The following is a 16950-nucleotide window of genomic DNA, read 5'->3' as shown; positions in this document are numbered from 1 at the left end:
ATAAAGGCATTATTTGAGTGCATAGCTGGGCGAAGGTGTTAAAGAAGGTAATTAATGTATTAATTTTTCTTCCATATAGAAAAGATAAACATTCATCTGTTCCATTTTCGTAAGTATTCAATTTAATTAGATCTTCATTTTGTTTTACATTTATTCACAAAGGATTATAAATTTCATTCGTAAACTTTCGCTTTGCATCTTGTTTTTGTAACGTTGTGTATAAGAATTGTTAAATTGCTTTTCATTTTCTCATGTTAAAGTTTGAACAGTAATTTTTAAATGTGTATATATATCGCTCTTTTTAATTCATTAACCTTAAATTATTACGCTGGAATATTTAAGTTGTGCAGAAAAAAAAACATAATTTTTCCCTAAATGTATTCAAACACTCCGGTCTGGCATTACCCACCATTGGAGAATATGCTGCATACCAAGCACGGAAAATAGAACAAAGCACAAAAAATAGAAACAACCAACATGAATGAAACAAGTAATAACGTAATAGTGTCATCAACACCATGCTGCTGCTGCGCCCTGAACCCAGGAAAGGGGGGTTTTGGGTGCTGCTGCTTTTGTCCCCTTTTCTCGCATTATATGAGTAATGTTTATTTCTTTATTTTAGCTATGCAGACATTGCCGATGGTATAGTAGAATAGGTCATATAAATACAAAAAAAATATTTTACGTCTTTAAAGCTTACGTATATTAATAATATAATAATATAAAGCTTGTAACAACAATCGATAATTAATGCTGATCGGAAAACAGTATTATTAAAAAATAAACAAATAAACAAACAAACAAAACACCTTGGTCCGTGCGGGTTTAAAAAGAAAATAAACAAAATTAATAATTAATCTAATATTTTCCCTGGTGGTGGTAAACAATACTTTCTTTAAGAGTGATACATAAAGGTACAGTGAACGTTAGGAAGCGCGTAGTTGGCATATGTACAATCAACATACATAATTACGGGCGTTGCAAGACGTTGTTGTAGAAGACAGCAGCAGAGCTTTTATGTTACATGTTCTGCTGTTGTCTAAATTGTAGGTTACTATTACTAATTACTAATACAGATTGCAGAACTTTCACAGATAAAAAAAAAGATGCTATCCAGGTAATGATTTGGAACGATCGAAGATGCGAAATTATTTAACTTCCAGAAAACAGACTCTCCTCCCCAAACCGGTGCCCCTATCTTATTTTAGCTAAAGTTTTCGTTGTGGCAATGCTCACTATCCCTTGCCTAAAGATACTTTCCTCCAATTGTAAATCACATGATCGAACAAATTCTCGACATTTTCTACAAGCAATCAGCTCCAATACTCGTACGAAATTATTTTTTTGTTTCCTCTTGTCTGTATATGGTGGGATGCTTACTGGGGATACTTCCCGATCAGTCCAGTTGTAGTTTAATCATAGTCGATGTTTCTCTTTTTATCTTTGTATACTCCGAACTCCAAGTATGCCTTATTGCATGAATTTGGTGGAAGAGAAATGCCTTCGACCTTTCCTCGTACTCAAAAACCGCGTGAATGTACCTATCACGGCTAAACGCACACAATATGCATGCAAATGCTATCTCCAGTGCTAATAAAAAGAACTAAGAAAAAGAATACAGTGCTTTTCGTTCTCCCACCAGTTGCTATCGCATACTCTATATGTGTGCGTGTTTTGTTTAGTTGTTTGTTCTTCTTAACAGGCACAATTTACATCAAATGTTCAAGTAATATTACACACAAATGGTACAGCACAGTTGCATTGCAATAATCACCGAAGCCTAAAGACTGGACAGTTAGTTAATATCGTGGGTTGAAGCACTATAACGCTGTGGTTACCACAAGCCACACTACTATAAGCTTCCATTACTCCTATCAGATGGTGTGGATGGCAATCGCTACAACCCATCGCATCCAACGTTGTCATTCGTTTGAAATTTATGTTAATGATAACAAGGATTTAGTTTTAAATAAATAAATAATGTCAAAATTTGTCTGAGATAAAATAATCACTTCTCAGCGAATGCGTTCTATAGTGGGATAAGGGACGATCTAAGCTAAAACAAATCAAACTTGAAAATAATCACTAACCGCCGCTGTCCCTGTCCCATCACTATCCGGTGTGCCCGGACCTCTGCGGACGATTGCGATACCACCAGCAGGTAACACTGGTTGGGTTACAGGCGTTGGAGTTGCAGTATCCGAATCAGTTGTAATGGAATCATTCGTTAATGATTTAGTAACAGATTCTACACCGCTTGCCGCTCCACCACCTCTTCCGACTGCTTCATTGTGCAATCGTTCGTAAGGATTTTCCTTGACGTTGAGATATTTCACTGATTCGTAGTTTGGATCAGATTCACTTCCAGTGAGCGATTCGTAGTTGCTCGATATTCGACTAAGACTGTTATTGGTCGTTACCGTGGTATTGGTGTTGCTATTATGCTTACTGTATCCGATCAGCTGATCCGGGGAGCTTGTACTTCCATCACCATCTCCATCGGTTGAAGAGGGCGTGGTGCGAGTTTCCGAAATACTGGAATATCCTGGAGATGAGGAAAGCGTTCCCATACCTACAGAGCCGGTTCGGTCGGGCATGGGTGTAAAGTTGACACCGGTCTCTATAATACCACCAGAGATCCCCGATGAACCCGTTCCCAGACCAGAGCCACCACCTACCACTAACGCAGATGGTGAAGGAAGCGTCAGTGTACCGGAAGCGGTATGAGGTATGCTGGAATATATATCCGACTCGTCTTCCGGTTCTAGATTGTTGTTAATATTTGGTTTTCGTTTTTTTGCTTCTTCCGTTATGCTGGCATAATCATGACCTGGTGGAGGATTTTTCCGTTCCGATATCACACTATACCCGGGATCGTAATCATCCTTCTCTTTGATACTGCTGTATCCTGGCGTATTGCTGTCCGCATCTTCATCATCTGCCGTTCCTCGCGATACTCCGAAATTCAATCGGCTTCTTGTCCCATTTCTCGTAGTTTGATGGAGTGTTTTGTCGGTCTCCCGTATACTACTGTAACCATCACTATCACGACTGGTGTCCTCAGCGTTTCCTCTCAAATTATGTGTCGCTGATGATTGATTCGCTGCAGATGGTTTGCTGCTAGCTGGACGCAATATTTCGTAATTTGGGTCAGAGTCCGATTCTGTGCGGTTTGAGCCACGATTGAGCGTTTCATATCCAGGGTCGTTGAGGCTCCCACGCGTGTCTGGCAAACTTTCGTACCCTGGTTCTGCGTTCGCTGTAAAAGATCGTTCATAATGCTCATCAATACCGTAACATATTTCCAGCGAACCAAGCGACACTTGTTCAATACCTTGCGCCACTAACGCGCTCAAAGAATTTCCATCACCGCCTGGCAACACGTTGCCAACTGTCATCCCACCAGCAGCTGCGTGATTGCGATGCAATTTTTGAATCTGCGCATAGTCGGCAGATTTACGGGCCATTTCCATACCCTTTATGCTGTCGCCGGGAATGGTCTCATATCCAGGGTCCTTATTTTGGCAATTACCGGTACTATTACGCTGTGGTCCGATCACATTTTTACTGGGTGAGCCACCGTTCAATGATCCACTATCGTTACACTGAGACATATCCGAGTCTGACAGGAACTGTTGCTTCAGGTGCTGCTCATCGGTTGAGCCGTCTTTGCGCAGTGGAACAGGAGATGAATTTTGCGATGGAACTTTTGATAACTTATTCTTTTTCATAACCTGAAACGTGTTCAGAAGAAAAAAATGATTAGATAAGCTATTTAAAACCTCCTCTAAAAATATCATTGGGAGTTATCGAAGAGATTGATCCAGAATCCCGGTGCATTTATCCAAAAAAAACCTATACAAACTTCCATCTTGCTATTTTTTTAGACTTAAAGGCACATTTAATGAACAATTCTTGATAGCATACCTTTGCATACATTCCTTCTAAATCCTTCGATGGACTTTTCTTCTGTTTGCTACCGGATGGAACACCATTAGGTAGCATTGTACTATCAATATCTGCACTAGTTTTGTTAACAGTGTTTTCTCTGTTGATTGCTGTAGATCCACCGCCGCTACATTCAATCACCGAGGCAACTGAGTTACGTCCAGAGGTTATTAACGTAGCGTTTGATGACGCTACACTACCAGATCCAATCATCGACTGGTTCGAAGTGTTGAAGAAATTATTTGCTTGATGTTTTAATGTTTTTGGCGTTGGAGGTAAAGGGCTGTTTGCTTGTCGTTTCTCCGGCTTTGGTGAGCCCAAATTTCCTACTGAACTAGTACAACTCGAGGATGAGGCTTGGCGTGAGTGTTGAACAAATGTTTGTGCTTTTAAACCACCCTCAGTCCCGGCAGATGGTAAAGTGGTAAAGTGTCCATGGCTATGCTCGTCACCGGATGTTACCATATTGCCATGATTGCTAAGCCGATTCGGCGTTGTGGAATTCATTTTGGTGCTAGTAGAACTGCCGGCTGAATCAAGGGAATCATTCATTGCAGCATGCAGCGTTTGCATTGGTGGAGGTTGAGGCCGGCTCGATGCCCCCGTGTTTATTTCAACTGATACAGTCATTGCATTCGGAGGCTGAATTTGTGCGTACGTTTCCGATCCGCTAGTGTACAGCTCACCTTGATTTCCCGGATCATCAATCGCGGCGTACATTTCGTCCGAATCGTCCGATACCGTAGCATAGTGCGAATCGCCCAATACCTGTCTTCGTTTGGCCGTGGTCTGGTTGGGCATGTTCTGTGGCATTAGGTTAGCCAACGGTTCCCTCACACTGATGCTTGTGTAGCCCTCTGTTTTGTATGTTGTGAAAAACGAAATAATTACATTAGCAATCATCCAAATTATAATGATTCCATTCGCAAGCCTCTACTCACTTGAGGAATCCTGAGAATCACCACTAAAATGCTGCGTTGAAGGTTGAACAATGGGAGGAGTCATGTATGGTAAATCTTGACTAGCAGAAACACGTCCAGCAATTGCAGACGCAGCCGGAATATCCTAAAATGGGGGAAAAAATAGATCTTCAAATACCATGCTCCTTCCAAAAACTGTGCCGATTGCGAATGATCAAAATCTTACCACGGTTGAAGTTTCTCGTTCCTCTATATTCTGCGTCGATTCACGGCGTGAAATAGGACTCATCAGTTCGTCGTCATCTTCGTCTTCATCGTCATCGGCATCGCCGTCCCGCGGTTTTGAACGGTTTGCTATTCCAGAAGGGCCACTAGTGCCACCATCGTACACATTACCGCCAACACCAGATCCAGCCTGTGCTACTTGCGCGTATGGATGTTCCATGCGTCGCAATTTGTCATATGCATGTGGCGGAGATCTGACTCGTGCATAAGGAGAACTTATATCATCCGCCTGACTGATGGAACTGTGTTGCGATACACTGGTTTGTTTTTTCAAACTGGCCGATGCTGCGAATAGTAATTATATATTAAATGCGGGCTTTTCTTATTTTTGTATGTTGTATTATAATAAATTGAAATGTGTAAAACTAAATTGAAATGTGTAAACGGCTTTTGGAGTAAAATTTATTAATTATACATAAGTTAAGTAAACAATATCAAACATTGTTTCAAATAAAAATCACGATATCATAGATTCCGACTCTTCCATTTCGGTTATTCTCTTTATATTCAGAGATATTCGACATACGACTATTTCGACTTACGCCAACGGCTTACGGCTTTGGAACATTATTTCGGTCCCAAATACAGGCGTATCTCGGGAAACATAATACAAACGTAGGTAAACAACATTAGAAATACGTTGTTTTTGTTTACTTTTTGTTTTGTAAACGGAAATTCTTTATAAATTTAACACTTTGACGAAAAAATAATAGTTTATTCGGTATTGGTTTCACTGATTAGAAGGGTAAATTAATTCCTTCCTGCATCCTTCTTGAATATAACGTAAAATACTTACGACTCCTTCCCTGCGGAAGATCCTGAACTTTGTCGCCCACGGTTGCATACAGTTCTGAATTGTTATCACCGGTAGGTTCGGCGATTGGTATATCTGGAAGGCTTCGATGAGGTGCATTGGAAGTCCTGGGATTGGGAATGGAATAGAAAAGAGTTAGTCAATACTAATCTAGCTCGGACGGTTCATTCTACTTAACAAGATTCATTCAATTTAAGTCAAGAATAATGTTTGATTACCTATACATCCGTACACATACGAAAGAATGACAAAATAATGAAAATTGACAAACCTTTTGTTGCTGCTCTCAATATCTGAACCGAAAGCACCGCCAACACTGGCAGGACGTAGATTAGCCGTGTTTGATGAAGCTATTCCATTTGCACCATTTGCAGTGCTGGCTGATGCATTAATTGCCATGTTTGAGCCAGTGGGTAACAGGGTGTCCTCAGGATTTGTGAGTTTTACCATACCTTCCAGCCCGAGCAGATCATTTCTTCAGGATTGTGCGGAGTCCACAGCAACGACAACATCAACAACAACAACAACGCGATGTTGAGGGGAGGTTGATGGGAAGGACGTTTGTTCAATGTTGTTGCGGTACCGCCCATTTACATTATCAGACCAAATGCAAGCACACGTAAATACCAATTCCATATACACACACGCACACAACATCCAGCAAACATCAAACAGTGAGAAAGAAAAAAAAGACAAAAAAACATTGCAATAAACCTTATGAAAAAATTAAAAATACCCCAAAATAATAAATACTAATAATAAAAAGCCAAAATAATAATAATAAAAACATATAAATAACAAAAAGGACATGAACAATAACCAACTTAAAAATCGAATATTTATGCATGTCTCTGGTGTGAGATCAGATAAGAAGCTTTTACAACAGAGTGCGACTGTTCAAATTATCAAATATACTTTTCATGCTTGTAATTCTTATGATTCATTAAGTAGTCTTCAGTGTTATATTTATTAATAGATTAATGAATGATGTGGCTACGATTTTCCATCGCATGGTTTCGTTGTTGACGTTTTTTAAACTGGTTTGGCACATTTATTGGAAAATGCAATTTAAAAAAAAATGCAATTTTAGACAAAAATAGATAGATATCAAAACTATGGCTGAAAACCACGAAAATTCGACACTCGCGATTTCTTCAAGGTCCGCATTGGTAACAAATCTCGGGGACAATATGTAGATCTTTTGCATAAAAACTTTAGTTCATGTAGCCAGTAGACTCAAAGCTATTATAAAACAAATTAGGCGATCAAAAATTCAAATTTAGCATTACTCTAGGCACAAACTTACAGCATCTATTGTAAATTTAAATTAATTAAAACAAAACTAAAACACATACAAACATAACACTCAATTTATTTTAATGTGTTATATTTTAAAATATTTAAATGAATGTACGAAATTTAACGATTGAAAATTTAATGTCGGTTAGAGTCTGAGTATAATAATCGTAATCACTCACGGTTTCACCCCCTGATCCTTTAAGTTTACGGCCAAATTATTGATAGTTTACAAGATACCGCTATTCATAACACACACCACACACAATAGGATAATATTATCTGGAAAACGTTTCATAACGCTACTTACTTCATCTCCTGTTTCCGCCGACAGCAGAGGCATGATAATATCGTGGTGATCATGCTGACCATTACAACGGCCGATATTGAATACAACCAGAATGTGTCGTACCCCAGTGTTTGGAGCTGCATTGTGTCTCGCGATTAACTTAGAGTTTTTGGTCAGTGATGCACATTAACACGGTAGAGTAGGGAGTCGAACAGCAAATAATATTGCTCAACACCTAAAACGGCACTGAACACGACCGAGTTGCGTACTGGAGCTGCGATCACAGAGCGTATTACTTTAATGTTTAATTTATCATATTGTCGGCGATCTTACAGCTTTTTCGATTTGTTCGCTAATCGCACTAAAATCTGGCACTGCACTGAAGCAACTGTTGGTGACATTGCTGCATTTTGAACGAAAACAGAGACCGTATAATTACTGCACTGGAATAAAAATAATATAATACATATCACATATCATACAGAGGAACGGAAGGTTATAGCTGTAAACAATCCCCGATATCCCTTTTACTATATTTAAAACACGTTCATTAAATGCTCAAAAAGTCATAACCACTAAACACTTCCCACCCATAGAAATGCAAAGGGAAATGCAATACCTATGGAATGCAAAAGATGCACCATTCACTCAGTCACCTGTGAGCACACTCCTGCACAGCTGTGTCGTGCGAGGTCAAATTAGATGGAGGAAAAAAAACACTGTTTGGTAAACATGGTTCCTTTGGGACAACATACCAGCTCACATCCCCCAACATAGTTTGCAGATTTCGATAGTACACCGTCATATGAGCTTCACACCAATTTTCACCACAATCTCACTATGAAAAAGAAAAACAAACGCTTTCTCTCATCTTTGCACGGACGGTACACATCTCGCGGTTGACCCTCTTTCACTCACACTTCCTTTTGGAAATGCATTGCAGGTTTCCTATGCTCGATATAGATGCTGTGGAGTCGGATCTGCGGCAGAGCAGGGTTTGCACTTCCTCCTGCTATGCCATAGCTAATCCATAAAGAGAAAGGTGTCCCAAGCAATACGATAGCAAAGCGAGCAGAGTATGAAGAGATTTTTTTATTGCTGCAACAGCTTTTTCCGAATAGTCCGCAGCTATGTTGCCGGTTGCTCTATGGCTACCACACGGGGTAAGGTGACACCGAACACATAAGCAATCTTGAAAAACGGGAACAAACTAACGAAAGTCGGCACAATGCCCCGGAATTCAACAAAGCAACCCTATACCAACCCACCGCTGTTGACTTCTCTCACTGAATTACGGAATATGACGGCCTTCGTCTGGTCGGTATGAAGGTGAACATAAAAAAAATGCATTCTAATACATAGTAACAATACTGGTCAAAACACTGCACGATAACTTTAACATTGGTGAACATCCGTGACTCGAACGGAAAGCAATGCAAATGAATCATTCATCATCACTTTTTCACTTTGCTTAGAAACTCAATCCGATAGACGTACCATTACTAGTAAATTGCTTTAATCATTTCACCACGCATCAGGATCACACATCGATGCAATGCAATGTTGCCATGTAATCTTGTAATCGATGGAATATCGCATATGGAACGTACTTTTGCATGTAAAACTATCACAACACTTCGTAGGATCGAGAAAACATACTTTCCTTCGCTATGGTTACGGACGACGAACTACGCGATGCTTGTCATCAGCGAAGAAAGTGTTGTTAAAAATGTCGGTATGCCGCGTTCGAGTTTTTTACCATATGGCCAGTTGGGAAAGCTGGTATTTTTACTGCGAAGTGAATCGCAACATCTAAACAACCCCTTTGTCAAATGACAGTCACCATTTCTATACGACAGGTTTTTGCGAAAATCGCATTTAAAATTTTAAATACAGGCGGTCTCCGAGATACGAGGTACAGGTAATCCCCTAGATATGCGGTACCTGTTAAGGCCTTATTAAACGGAGGAAAATACTGTCATTCGATTTTGGAATCTATCCTTCAAACATGGTTTGATAGATAAATGAGAGTCGGAAAATCGGAATTCGACATGCTCAATTCCGATTTGCTCGAGAGTAGATTTTTACTGTCAATGTCGGTAGAGCATATTGAATTTCTTGTGAATGATGAATAAAAACAACAAAAATGGGAAAAACCGAATGAGTCTTACAGATAAAGCCAAAAACTTCAATAAATTAAATAATAAATGTAAAAGGTGACAGAACAATTCTCTTGCCTTATTACACGTACGAGAGGTATTTTTGTGCCAAAGTCTAAGTTTGACAGATAATTGCCAATCGACCCAAGTGCCACAAATCCAGTAAACGACCACTAAACGGGTTCTTAACGACTCAAGCTCTCAACCTAAACGGAATATAGAAAGACTTCGTTTAGCAGACGGCAAACGACTCATGCATTCTAAAAAAAACAAAAAAGCTGGTGTTGCCATCTGTTGGTGGGATACGCAACCAGTGGAGCGCTTTCCTTGCTTTGAGAGTTTTCTCATTCCCTCTGTACTGTTGTATGGTTTCGCATTGAAAATACGCATCGCTAGAACTAGAACGGTGATACTATTGTTTCAATACTAAACTCCAATGTAAACCGTTTGTTCAGAATCAAGTGAGATTTGAGTAATTGTCATTGGTGTTGATACCCACGTATCTGACTACTACACTACTATTCATATAGATTTTTGCTCAGAAAGTAAGAAGGCTTTGTAGGTCGTGATTAAGATGAAACTTGTCAAAACACATTGCAAGAAAAGGACAGCAACATAACGATGAGTTGTTGTAATACGCCATCGCCATCTATTGAGCAAACCAATGAAGCTGTGTGGAGATTTCGTTTTTTCTTCTATGGATATTCGATTTTCTAGTCGTATAAGCTTAATCTGTAGCGCTTCTGATGTTTCAAGTTACACCTTAATTACAATGCAATTCCACACTTACAACTATAATTTTGACAATGGTTTATGTTGTGGGCAGACACAACAGTTTACATTTCCTATTTCTTCCATTTTTGTTTCATATATACATTTTTTTTTAAATTTTGTATTTTTGTAAAGCAGATAAAACATTAAAATAATCACGAACCTGAAGCACATACCACGGACACTTTATCGATATTAAAGGCAAGAGGAACAGGCAGAAGAACAGTGTGTCAAAAAGCGCGGAAGAAAGGAACTGAGGAACTGATAAGCGCCCTGTTACTATCTTCGCCCAAGATATTGATACCATGCCCCATCATCATAGCTATGCCCCATCATCAGAAAGGCGATAGCAACGTTTGCGCTTTTCGATAAACATTGTTTTCCAGTTAGTCCAGGGGTTCACCTCATATGGGCTGTACAGGGAATTTTAGTGGGATCTTGAGAGCGGACTTGATGTAGTGCTCGCGTTTCTTCGTTCAGCGTTTCGCCGTAGTCGTCGAAGGTTTATTGTAGAATAGGTAGTAAACACGACTACGTGTGCAGCGTACCCCATTCTGGCTCGCTGATATACGTTATTTTGGATTCCAAATGATACACTCGTCTCCGTAGCGTTCGACGGTTGCGTACTATCTCTATCAATCGGGAAACCAAGTACGTAATTATGATAAGAACAAATGAGCTAACACAATACATCGATATACCGCTGCAAATCACCCCAATTGTGCTCGTATTTTCAAACCTCTATCGCCACTTTGATCGTGATTAGTGGCATATTGCATGCTAACGGCAACACCGTTCTTCCACAAAGGCATGTTTTGCAATTGATCCGACGAAAAGTTAATTTTCTACTTTTAAATATGCTGTTTTAGTTGATCCACCCAAAAAAAATGATATCCCGGTTCACCAACACTTTGGAATGGACACTACTAAGATAGCGTACTTGATGCTGGCTGTTTGCTTTAGTTGGCTTCCGGCATTGAGCGGCACAACCACTACGAACCCATTTCACGCAGGTATGCGGGTGCACTTGCTACGCCGTCATAGCAATATGCAGTGGTTTGTGTGCTATACTATTTATTATTTTATATTTGAGTGATTTCTTTGTTCGTTTGCAGCTCTAACTGATAATTTGACGCAGTGTGGTGCTGTAGTTTGTGTCGCGGAAACTGAAGTGTGCAGAGAGGATAGCTTCTGCGAGTGTAAACCACACTTCGAAGATCAAGGATCCTTTCAATGTGTGCCTTGCCCAGCCGAAGGACAGTACTGCCGGGGTTGTTGTATCAGCGATGCACTTACCTGTTATCATGGCGTTTGCCGGAGATGTTCTTTGGATAGCAATGGAAATTGCATGTAAGTATGTGAAAACGGATCGTCACCGGACTTTGTTTTCTGTAAAACCGGCTCAATCAGTGAGCAGTATAGTCTTATAAAGTCTATTGAGCAGTGTGTATAACAATGTTCAATGATGAAATTGTGTCTATCGTGTAAATCTTCTTCACAGCAGCCAGGAGTCTTTGTTCTTCTTGACCGCTGCTCAGGTTGCACTGGCAACTGCTATGGTGCTTGGTGTGATTTCTCTAAGCTTTCTCTTGTACAAAACACTCCGTAATCGTCTGAGGTAAGATCGTCTGATGTGTTCGTTTATCTTTTTCTAGATAGTGATAAAAATTATCTCCAGGATTGGCTTTGGCAACCGCGATTGAACACTGTCGCATGTCAATTGAACAACATTTGTGTAAATAACCTTTCCTTTTACATTTCCGCCAGACGCAACAATCAAGTGCTCGAGAGCGAATTTCGCCAATCTGTTGTTAGTCGAGTTTCTTTATCATCCATACAACAACGCGTCATTAGGCGCTTACGAGATCGTCCACCCAAATATGAAACTCGGCATAATTACGAGTACCAACAGAGGCAAACGGAGAGACAGATCAGTCAGCAGAGTTCATCGGTCGAGCCTGATAGACAGTCCAATCCTGCCCCCGTAGGTGGCCCGCCTCCAGCGTACGATGGTGATACGGTACAGTACTATATTTAGCCATAAACCACATGCAAGACTTGGGGTGTTCGACATCCAATAGTGATATGTTTCATCTATTTGTTCAGATTTCTCTAGCTGAGAATCCGCCACCTTACACACAAGAACAAACTGACAGAACGAGCAGTGGAATAGCAGTAATCGATATTCCCACGACCACCACAACCGATCATGCACTATCCATGGATTTGCCAACCGATCGCACCTCCAGTAACCTTCAGGGCATAACAAATCATGCGTTCGAACCCGATAAACTCACTTCATCGCAGCCACAGATCATACAACCCTCCGATAATGGTGAAACGAATGGACGTCCCAAGGAAGAATGCTATGATATTCCTCTAGTCAATAGCAATGATAAGACGGTTTACATGTAAAGGGTGTTGATAAAAAAAATAGAATAACTAAATTTAAATTGACTTTTTGTACGAGTTAATTTGATCTAAAACGTATAGTTTACAGAAGGAAATTTCTTTTCTTTTCCGCTCATACTTATTTTTGCACTTACTTTGCACTTCTTTTATTAGATTTTAAGCGTCCAGCGGCGCACTTCATATAGCGTATGGAAAGGAACACAAACGGCATAGAGTTTTAGTTTATCAGCGCTTCTAAGGCTGCTACCACGTCGCCCCGGTGCACGCGTAGAGTCTGTTCCGCCTTGCTGCGAGTGATTTCCATTTCACGAATCTGCAACCAATCTTATCGTATCAGGCATTCTAACGTGAGTTTTTAAAACTACTGAATACTTACGATCAATTCTATGTCCTCCTTTTTCACATGTACTTTCTGTAGTTCTCGTTCTATTGCTAGCTTTTCTTCATTTTCCTTGTTGCGTTTATCTTCAAACAAGTTTGCAGCCTAAAAGAAAAGGCAAACGATCGATAATAAGGGCACTAAACAGCATTTGCAGCATGTACGCTACTAGGGCAAAAGATTTATCCATACGTTTGAACATAAATTGTGAGATGTGATCTCCTTCTCCTCGGCGTAATCCGTCACTCTTTCCAAATCGGCGGCTCCACCATCATGCTTCGACGATTTCTTTTGCTTTTTGTCGTTCGCATCGTCGACACCATTTACTACCTCCAGATCGGCCATTTGGATGTCTGATGTCTAAAAATTGCGTCCAGAACAACTTTACTGTTTACAAATTTCCGGCAATGCGGAATAATGAAATCAAACTATAATCGGAAGCACCACACTTGGCTTTTTTTTCTCTGTTATTTGACAGCGTTTACAAATGTCATAACATTGAAGCATGCCAAAATGGCAGGACGGATTCTGCGGCGGAACGGTGTGATCTTTTAAAAAGATGTCTATACAATAGATTTACAGAAGAGGCATATTAGAAAATATTTTAAATAGTAGAAGTACCAATGATAAAAATAAATAAAACCCCAAAATATATATTTTACTGATTATCTTTTATTGTTAATAACCTTGATTGCCGTTGATGGTGAGGCCTTGGTCACATCTATAACCCACACGATTTTGCCTCATCTGGCGAGAAATGTGTTTGTTTTTTTACCGTTTAACCCTGTCACACTGCTTCTAGACGGCCCAAAAAATCTTCCACGACAACTTTTGGCGATTTTTTCCATATGTCAAACCGTCCTTGTTTTAGCACGAAAGTATGGCTAACTTCGATCGTAATGTCGCGAAATGCAAGCGTTGCCTTTCTGTGAAAAAATCACAAACCCGCGACAATCACGGTTGCCTTTCATTTTGTTCTAAAACTAAGATGTTTTATTAGCACAAAGAGCTCGCAGAAAATTTATCGCCGTATCAAAGTTGGTCGTCTAGAAGCGGTGTAAGAGGTATCTCGGGGACCGTCTGTATATCAATTTTATGTCAGAAAAGTTGTTTTGTCTGGAGAACCATAAACTATTTGTGACCATTTTTGACAACACTTCCCTTTTTCCATCCATACAGGTTTTGGCTTGATGACTCGTTGTACAGGCAAATTTAAAACGATTTGGCAAAATCTTATCGTGATATTGTATGACCGAGCTATAGTATTATATGAACCTTGGTCTACTTGTAATATTTTATGGATCTTGATTTTGCCCTTTGGATAATAATGGAAACTTCAAACAGTTGTACCTAACATTACACTCTGTGCATCCACTGTCAGGGCATTATTGGTAAATAAACTGGCCGGAATATTCTCTGCGAAGTTGAGTTTTGTTTTTCCCATTTATCGGCCCGTAAGAAGTTTCGAAAATGTCTGCCGCTTTTAAGTTTTCCAAGAAGAAATACTCTCAGCAAGATCTGAGGCGTATAATGAGTGAAACAAAAGCTGCCAAACAGCAGCAGTCCGACGGCGAGTTGAAACGCATCGAATCTCCACTTGCAAAATATCCTTTTCCAAAACAAAATATTTCGCGAAGGTTTTTAGGTAAAACAATTGAACACATTTCATATATAATATTTACACATAGTACATACAGTAGATTTTTCCTTAACTGTCGATTCCTCCAATACATATAACGATGCCGGACAACTAATGTGTGTTCTTTGTCGGTCGATCGTTCGATCAGCTGCGGTTTGGAAAGTCCACATACACTCTAAGCAGCACAAGGAAAACAATGAGTTAGCAAAAAAGCTCAAGGATGGTTCCGCAGTTGATAGTGTGGAGCTGAGAAACGCTCCCAACGCGAATCTGAAACGAACCGGCGATCCAGACACGGGTGTTGATAGCGTGCCTGTGAAAAAGATTAAAGGAATACTGAAGAATTCCTCGCAGACGGGAGCAACACAGAACGCATTACCAAATGACTTTTTCGATGATGCTGCTAATTCAGCTAATGCTCCCTCTTCTATCCGTAAGGATCTTGTCAACATAAAACTGCCAGAAAAGCATCGTGACCAGGTGGGAGAGCCGATGGATCTCGATCATACGGAAAAAGATGTTGGTGGTTCCTTAATAGTGGCAGATGAGGAAAAATTACCAGAAGGATTTTTTGACGATCCGAAAATGGATGCGAAAGCACGTAATCAGGAGTATAAAGACCCGAACGATGAGGAATGGGAAAAATTTCAGAAAGAAATTAAGGAGGCAACAAACATTTCCATGGCCATTATCAGTGAGGAACAAGAGGAATCCACCGCCGAAAGACAAATTGCGGAGATAGATGAACAAATACGCAACTGGTCTCGTGTGTTGGATTTGGAAAAGAAGAAAGAACAAGTTAAGACCATGAAAGGAGTTAAAGGCTCAGAAATGTCCTCCAGTCCTGCTAAAGGGACGGGCCAACCTGCTCAAACAGCTAATGACAATGATCGTGAGGATGATGATGATGATGCCGATGAAGAGTTTGATGAATTTTTAGATTGGAGAGCAAAGAAATCGTACAAATAGATTTTCATAGCATGTATGTGAATACACAATGAATGTTAACTAATACGAAAGAAAAGATTGAACTGCTTCCTGAATAAAGGTGAGAATAGAAGGTGGCATAAAAAATAATAATATACAGGCGGTCCCCGAGATTCACGGTACCTCTTATACGCGGATTTCTAAATTTGAGCATGTTGTACTGATTTGACATATCAATTGTAAAATGCCAAATTATTTTCCGTTTTGTTCGGATGTTAAAAACTATTTCAAAAGGTTTGACACTATTATATTCAGTCTGAATCATATTCGTTGAGTTGATTTACTCAGCCATTTACCATCCGATTTGGACGTCCGTCCCCTCAAATGAAAGGCCGTGAGGCCGCGGACAGTATATTTTTTCTCTGCTCCTGTCCGAACACTACCGACCGAGTTTTACTACTTTTAAACTAAAAAATTTAAAAAACTTTTTCACTAAAATATAATTAATTTTCGTATTTTTCTATCGATTTGCTTGTACGGCCCTTCATTAGAAAATAATTTTCTCCACGCTCACTGTAAAACGTTGATACATATATGTTCGTCAAAGTCAAAGTAAAAAAAAAACTTTATTCTTTCTTCTCTATTGAAACTATTGCCTCATGAAAATATTTATCTCTTTACCTCCTCTCTGTTCCCTCTTCACATGGGCCGGCCAACGAAAAGAACAAATCGCTTACATCACACCTCTAATCCGTTCGACCACACAAGTCGCCGCATGCATTGAACGGTGGGTTTGGCGGAATCCTCGTCGATGTCGATGTGTTCGAAAAACAATTGTTGGTGCCACCGATCCAAAAAATTGTCACCAAAATTGGTGGACAGCTTTTCACTTGCTCCTTAGACCGCACCTCATGACCCTTCCTCAGATTGCACATCTCGTTCGTTTCATCGCAATTGAACACTAAACAACAGACAATGAAAGCAAGCAGAGCGAGAAAGCATGCTAATTTTGTTGCTTGAGACCATTTGCACGCCCCGCATACTATCGCGATGATCTTTTTCTTCTTTTGGCACAACAACCACTGTCGGTCAGATCAAGGCCTGCCTGTAC

At 40.0% G+C, this 16950-nt stretch overlaps 4 protein-coding genes across 17 annotated transcripts; 2 read left to right on the top strand and 2 right to left on the bottom strand.

The window, feature by feature from the left end:
- Positions 1-99: 99 nt before the first annotated feature.
- Positions 100-9267, bottom strand: LOC120898854. Of its 11 annotated transcripts, none has more exons than XM_040305297.1 (9): positions 9050-9260; positions 7886-7995; positions 7574-7826; positions 6239-6442; positions 5950-6074; positions 5095-5438; positions 4890-5013; positions 3928-4805; positions 100-3734 (listed from the first exon to the last, which is right to left on the bottom strand). In XM_040305297.1, the coding sequence occupies exons 3-9, from the start codon at positions 7693-7695 to the stop codon at positions 2067-2069; spliced, it is 3465 nt and encodes a 1154-aa protein (XP_040161231.1). In that variant the 5' UTR covers positions 7696-7826; positions 7886-7995; positions 9050-9260; the 3' UTR covers positions 100-2066. The 11 variants fall into 11 exon arrangements, with proteins under 11 accessions (XP_040161231.1, XP_040161285.1, XP_040161241.1 ...); XM_040305351.1 differs by having other exon boundaries at positions 100-3259; positions 3335-3734; positions 7574-7995; positions 9050-9259; XM_040305307.1 differs by having other exon boundaries at positions 7574-7995; positions 9163-9267.
- Positions 9268-10843: 1576 nt separating this feature from the next.
- Positions 10844-12939, top strand: LOC120898899. 2 transcript variants are annotated; one of them, XM_040305400.1, is made up of 6 exons: positions 10844-11133; positions 11352-11495; positions 11598-11832; positions 11987-12100; positions 12250-12502; positions 12589-12939. In XM_040305400.1, the coding sequence occupies exons 2-6, from the start codon at positions 11399-11401 to the stop codon at positions 12895-12897; spliced, it is 1008 nt and encodes a 335-aa protein (XP_040161334.1). In that variant the 5' UTR covers positions 10844-11133; positions 11352-11398; the 3' UTR covers positions 12898-12939. The 2 variants fall into 2 exon arrangements, with proteins under 2 accessions (XP_040161334.1, XP_040161333.1); XM_040305399.1 differs by having other exon boundaries at positions 10848-11133; positions 11984-12100.
- On the bottom strand, positions 12556-13754 carry LOC120898923 (huntingtin-interacting protein K). Of its 2 annotated transcripts, XR_005738746.1 has the most exons (4): positions 13466-13754; positions 13271-13378; positions 13029-13207; positions 12556-12861 (listed from the first exon to the last, which is right to left on the bottom strand). XR_005738746.1 is itself a non-coding variant. In XM_040305401.1 (3 exons), the coding sequence occupies exons 1-3, from the start codon at positions 13616-13618 to the stop codon at positions 13112-13114; spliced, it is 357 nt and encodes a 118-aa protein (XP_040161335.1). In that variant the 5' UTR covers positions 13619-13754; the 3' UTR covers positions 13012-13111. The 2 variants fall into 2 exon arrangements, 1 of the variants encoding a protein (XP_040161335.1); XM_040305401.1 differs by lacking the exon at positions 12556-12861 and having other exon boundaries at positions 13012-13207.
- Positions 13755-14257: 503 nt separating this feature from the next.
- LOC120896962 (zinc finger protein 830) lies at positions 14258-15905 on the top strand. Of its 2 annotated transcripts, none has more exons than XM_040301502.1 (3): positions 14258-14337; positions 14453-14877; positions 15005-15905. In XM_040301502.1, the coding sequence occupies exons 2-3, from the start codon at positions 14744-14746 to the stop codon at positions 15879-15881; spliced, it is 1011 nt and encodes a 336-aa protein (XP_040157436.1). In that variant the 5' UTR covers positions 14258-14337; positions 14453-14743; the 3' UTR covers positions 15882-15905. The 2 variants fall into 2 exon arrangements, with proteins under 2 accessions (XP_040157436.1, XP_040157435.1); XM_040301501.1 differs by having other exon boundaries at positions 14258-14351.
- Positions 15906-16950: the final 1045 nt, after the last annotated feature.

The sequence above is a fragment of the Anopheles arabiensis genome, chromosome 2, assembly GCF_016920715.1.
Source record: "Anopheles arabiensis isolate DONGOLA chromosome 2, AaraD3, whole genome shotgun sequence".
Lineage (NCBI taxonomy): Eukaryota > Metazoa > Arthropoda > Insecta > Diptera > Culicidae > Anopheles > Anopheles arabiensis.
Note: the sequence above shows the minus strand (reverse complement) of the source record. Positions and strands in the feature narration are given on the sequence as shown.

Excerpts from the sequence above, each read along its gene's own strand:
- LOC120896962 (XM_040301502.1), top strand. The coding sequence starts at position 14,744 with ATGTCTGCCGCTTTTAAGTTTTCCAAGAAGAAATACTCTCAGCAAGAT. Across the intron at positions 14,878-15,004 it reads ATCGAATCTCCACTTGCAAA|ATATAACGATGCCGGACAAC; the intron begins ATATCCTTTTCC and ends TTCCTCCAATAC.
- LOC120898854 (XM_040305307.1), bottom strand. The coding sequence starts at position 7,695 with ATGCAGCTCCAAACACTGGGGTACGACACATTCTGGTTGTATTCAATA. Across the intron at positions 4,806-4,889 it reads TGATTCTCAGGATTCCTCAA|AGGGCTACACAAGCATCAGT; the intron begins GTGAGTAGAGGC and ends CATACAAAACAG. Across the intron at positions 3,735-3,927 it reads TAGAAGGAATGTATGCAAAG|GTTATGAAAAAGAATAAGTT; the intron begins GTATGCTATCAA and ends AACACGTTTCAG.
- LOC120898899 (XM_040305399.1), top strand. The coding sequence starts at position 11,399 with ATGGACACTACTAAGATAGCGTACTTGATGCTGGCTGTTTGCTTTAGT. Across the intron at positions 11,496-11,597 it reads TACGAACCCATTTCACGCAG|CTCTAACTGATAATTTGACG; the intron begins GTATGCGGGTGC and ends GTTCGTTTGCAG. Across the intron at positions 12,101-12,249 it reads ACACTCCGTAATCGTCTGAG|ACGCAACAATCAAGTGCTCG; the intron begins GTAAGATCGTCT and ends CATTTCCGCCAG.
- LOC120898923 (XM_040305401.1), bottom strand. The coding sequence starts at position 13,618 with ATGGCCGATCTGGAGGTAGTAAATGGTGTCGACGATGCGAACGACAAA. Across the intron at positions 13,379-13,465 it reads CTCACAATTTATGTTCAAAC|GCTGCAAACTTGTTTGAAGA; the intron begins GTATGGATAAAT and ends CTTTTCTTTTAG. Across the intron at positions 13,208-13,270 it reads AGGAGGACATAGAATTGATC|ATTCGTGAAATGGAAATCAC; the intron begins GTAAGTATTCAG and ends GATTGGTTGCAG.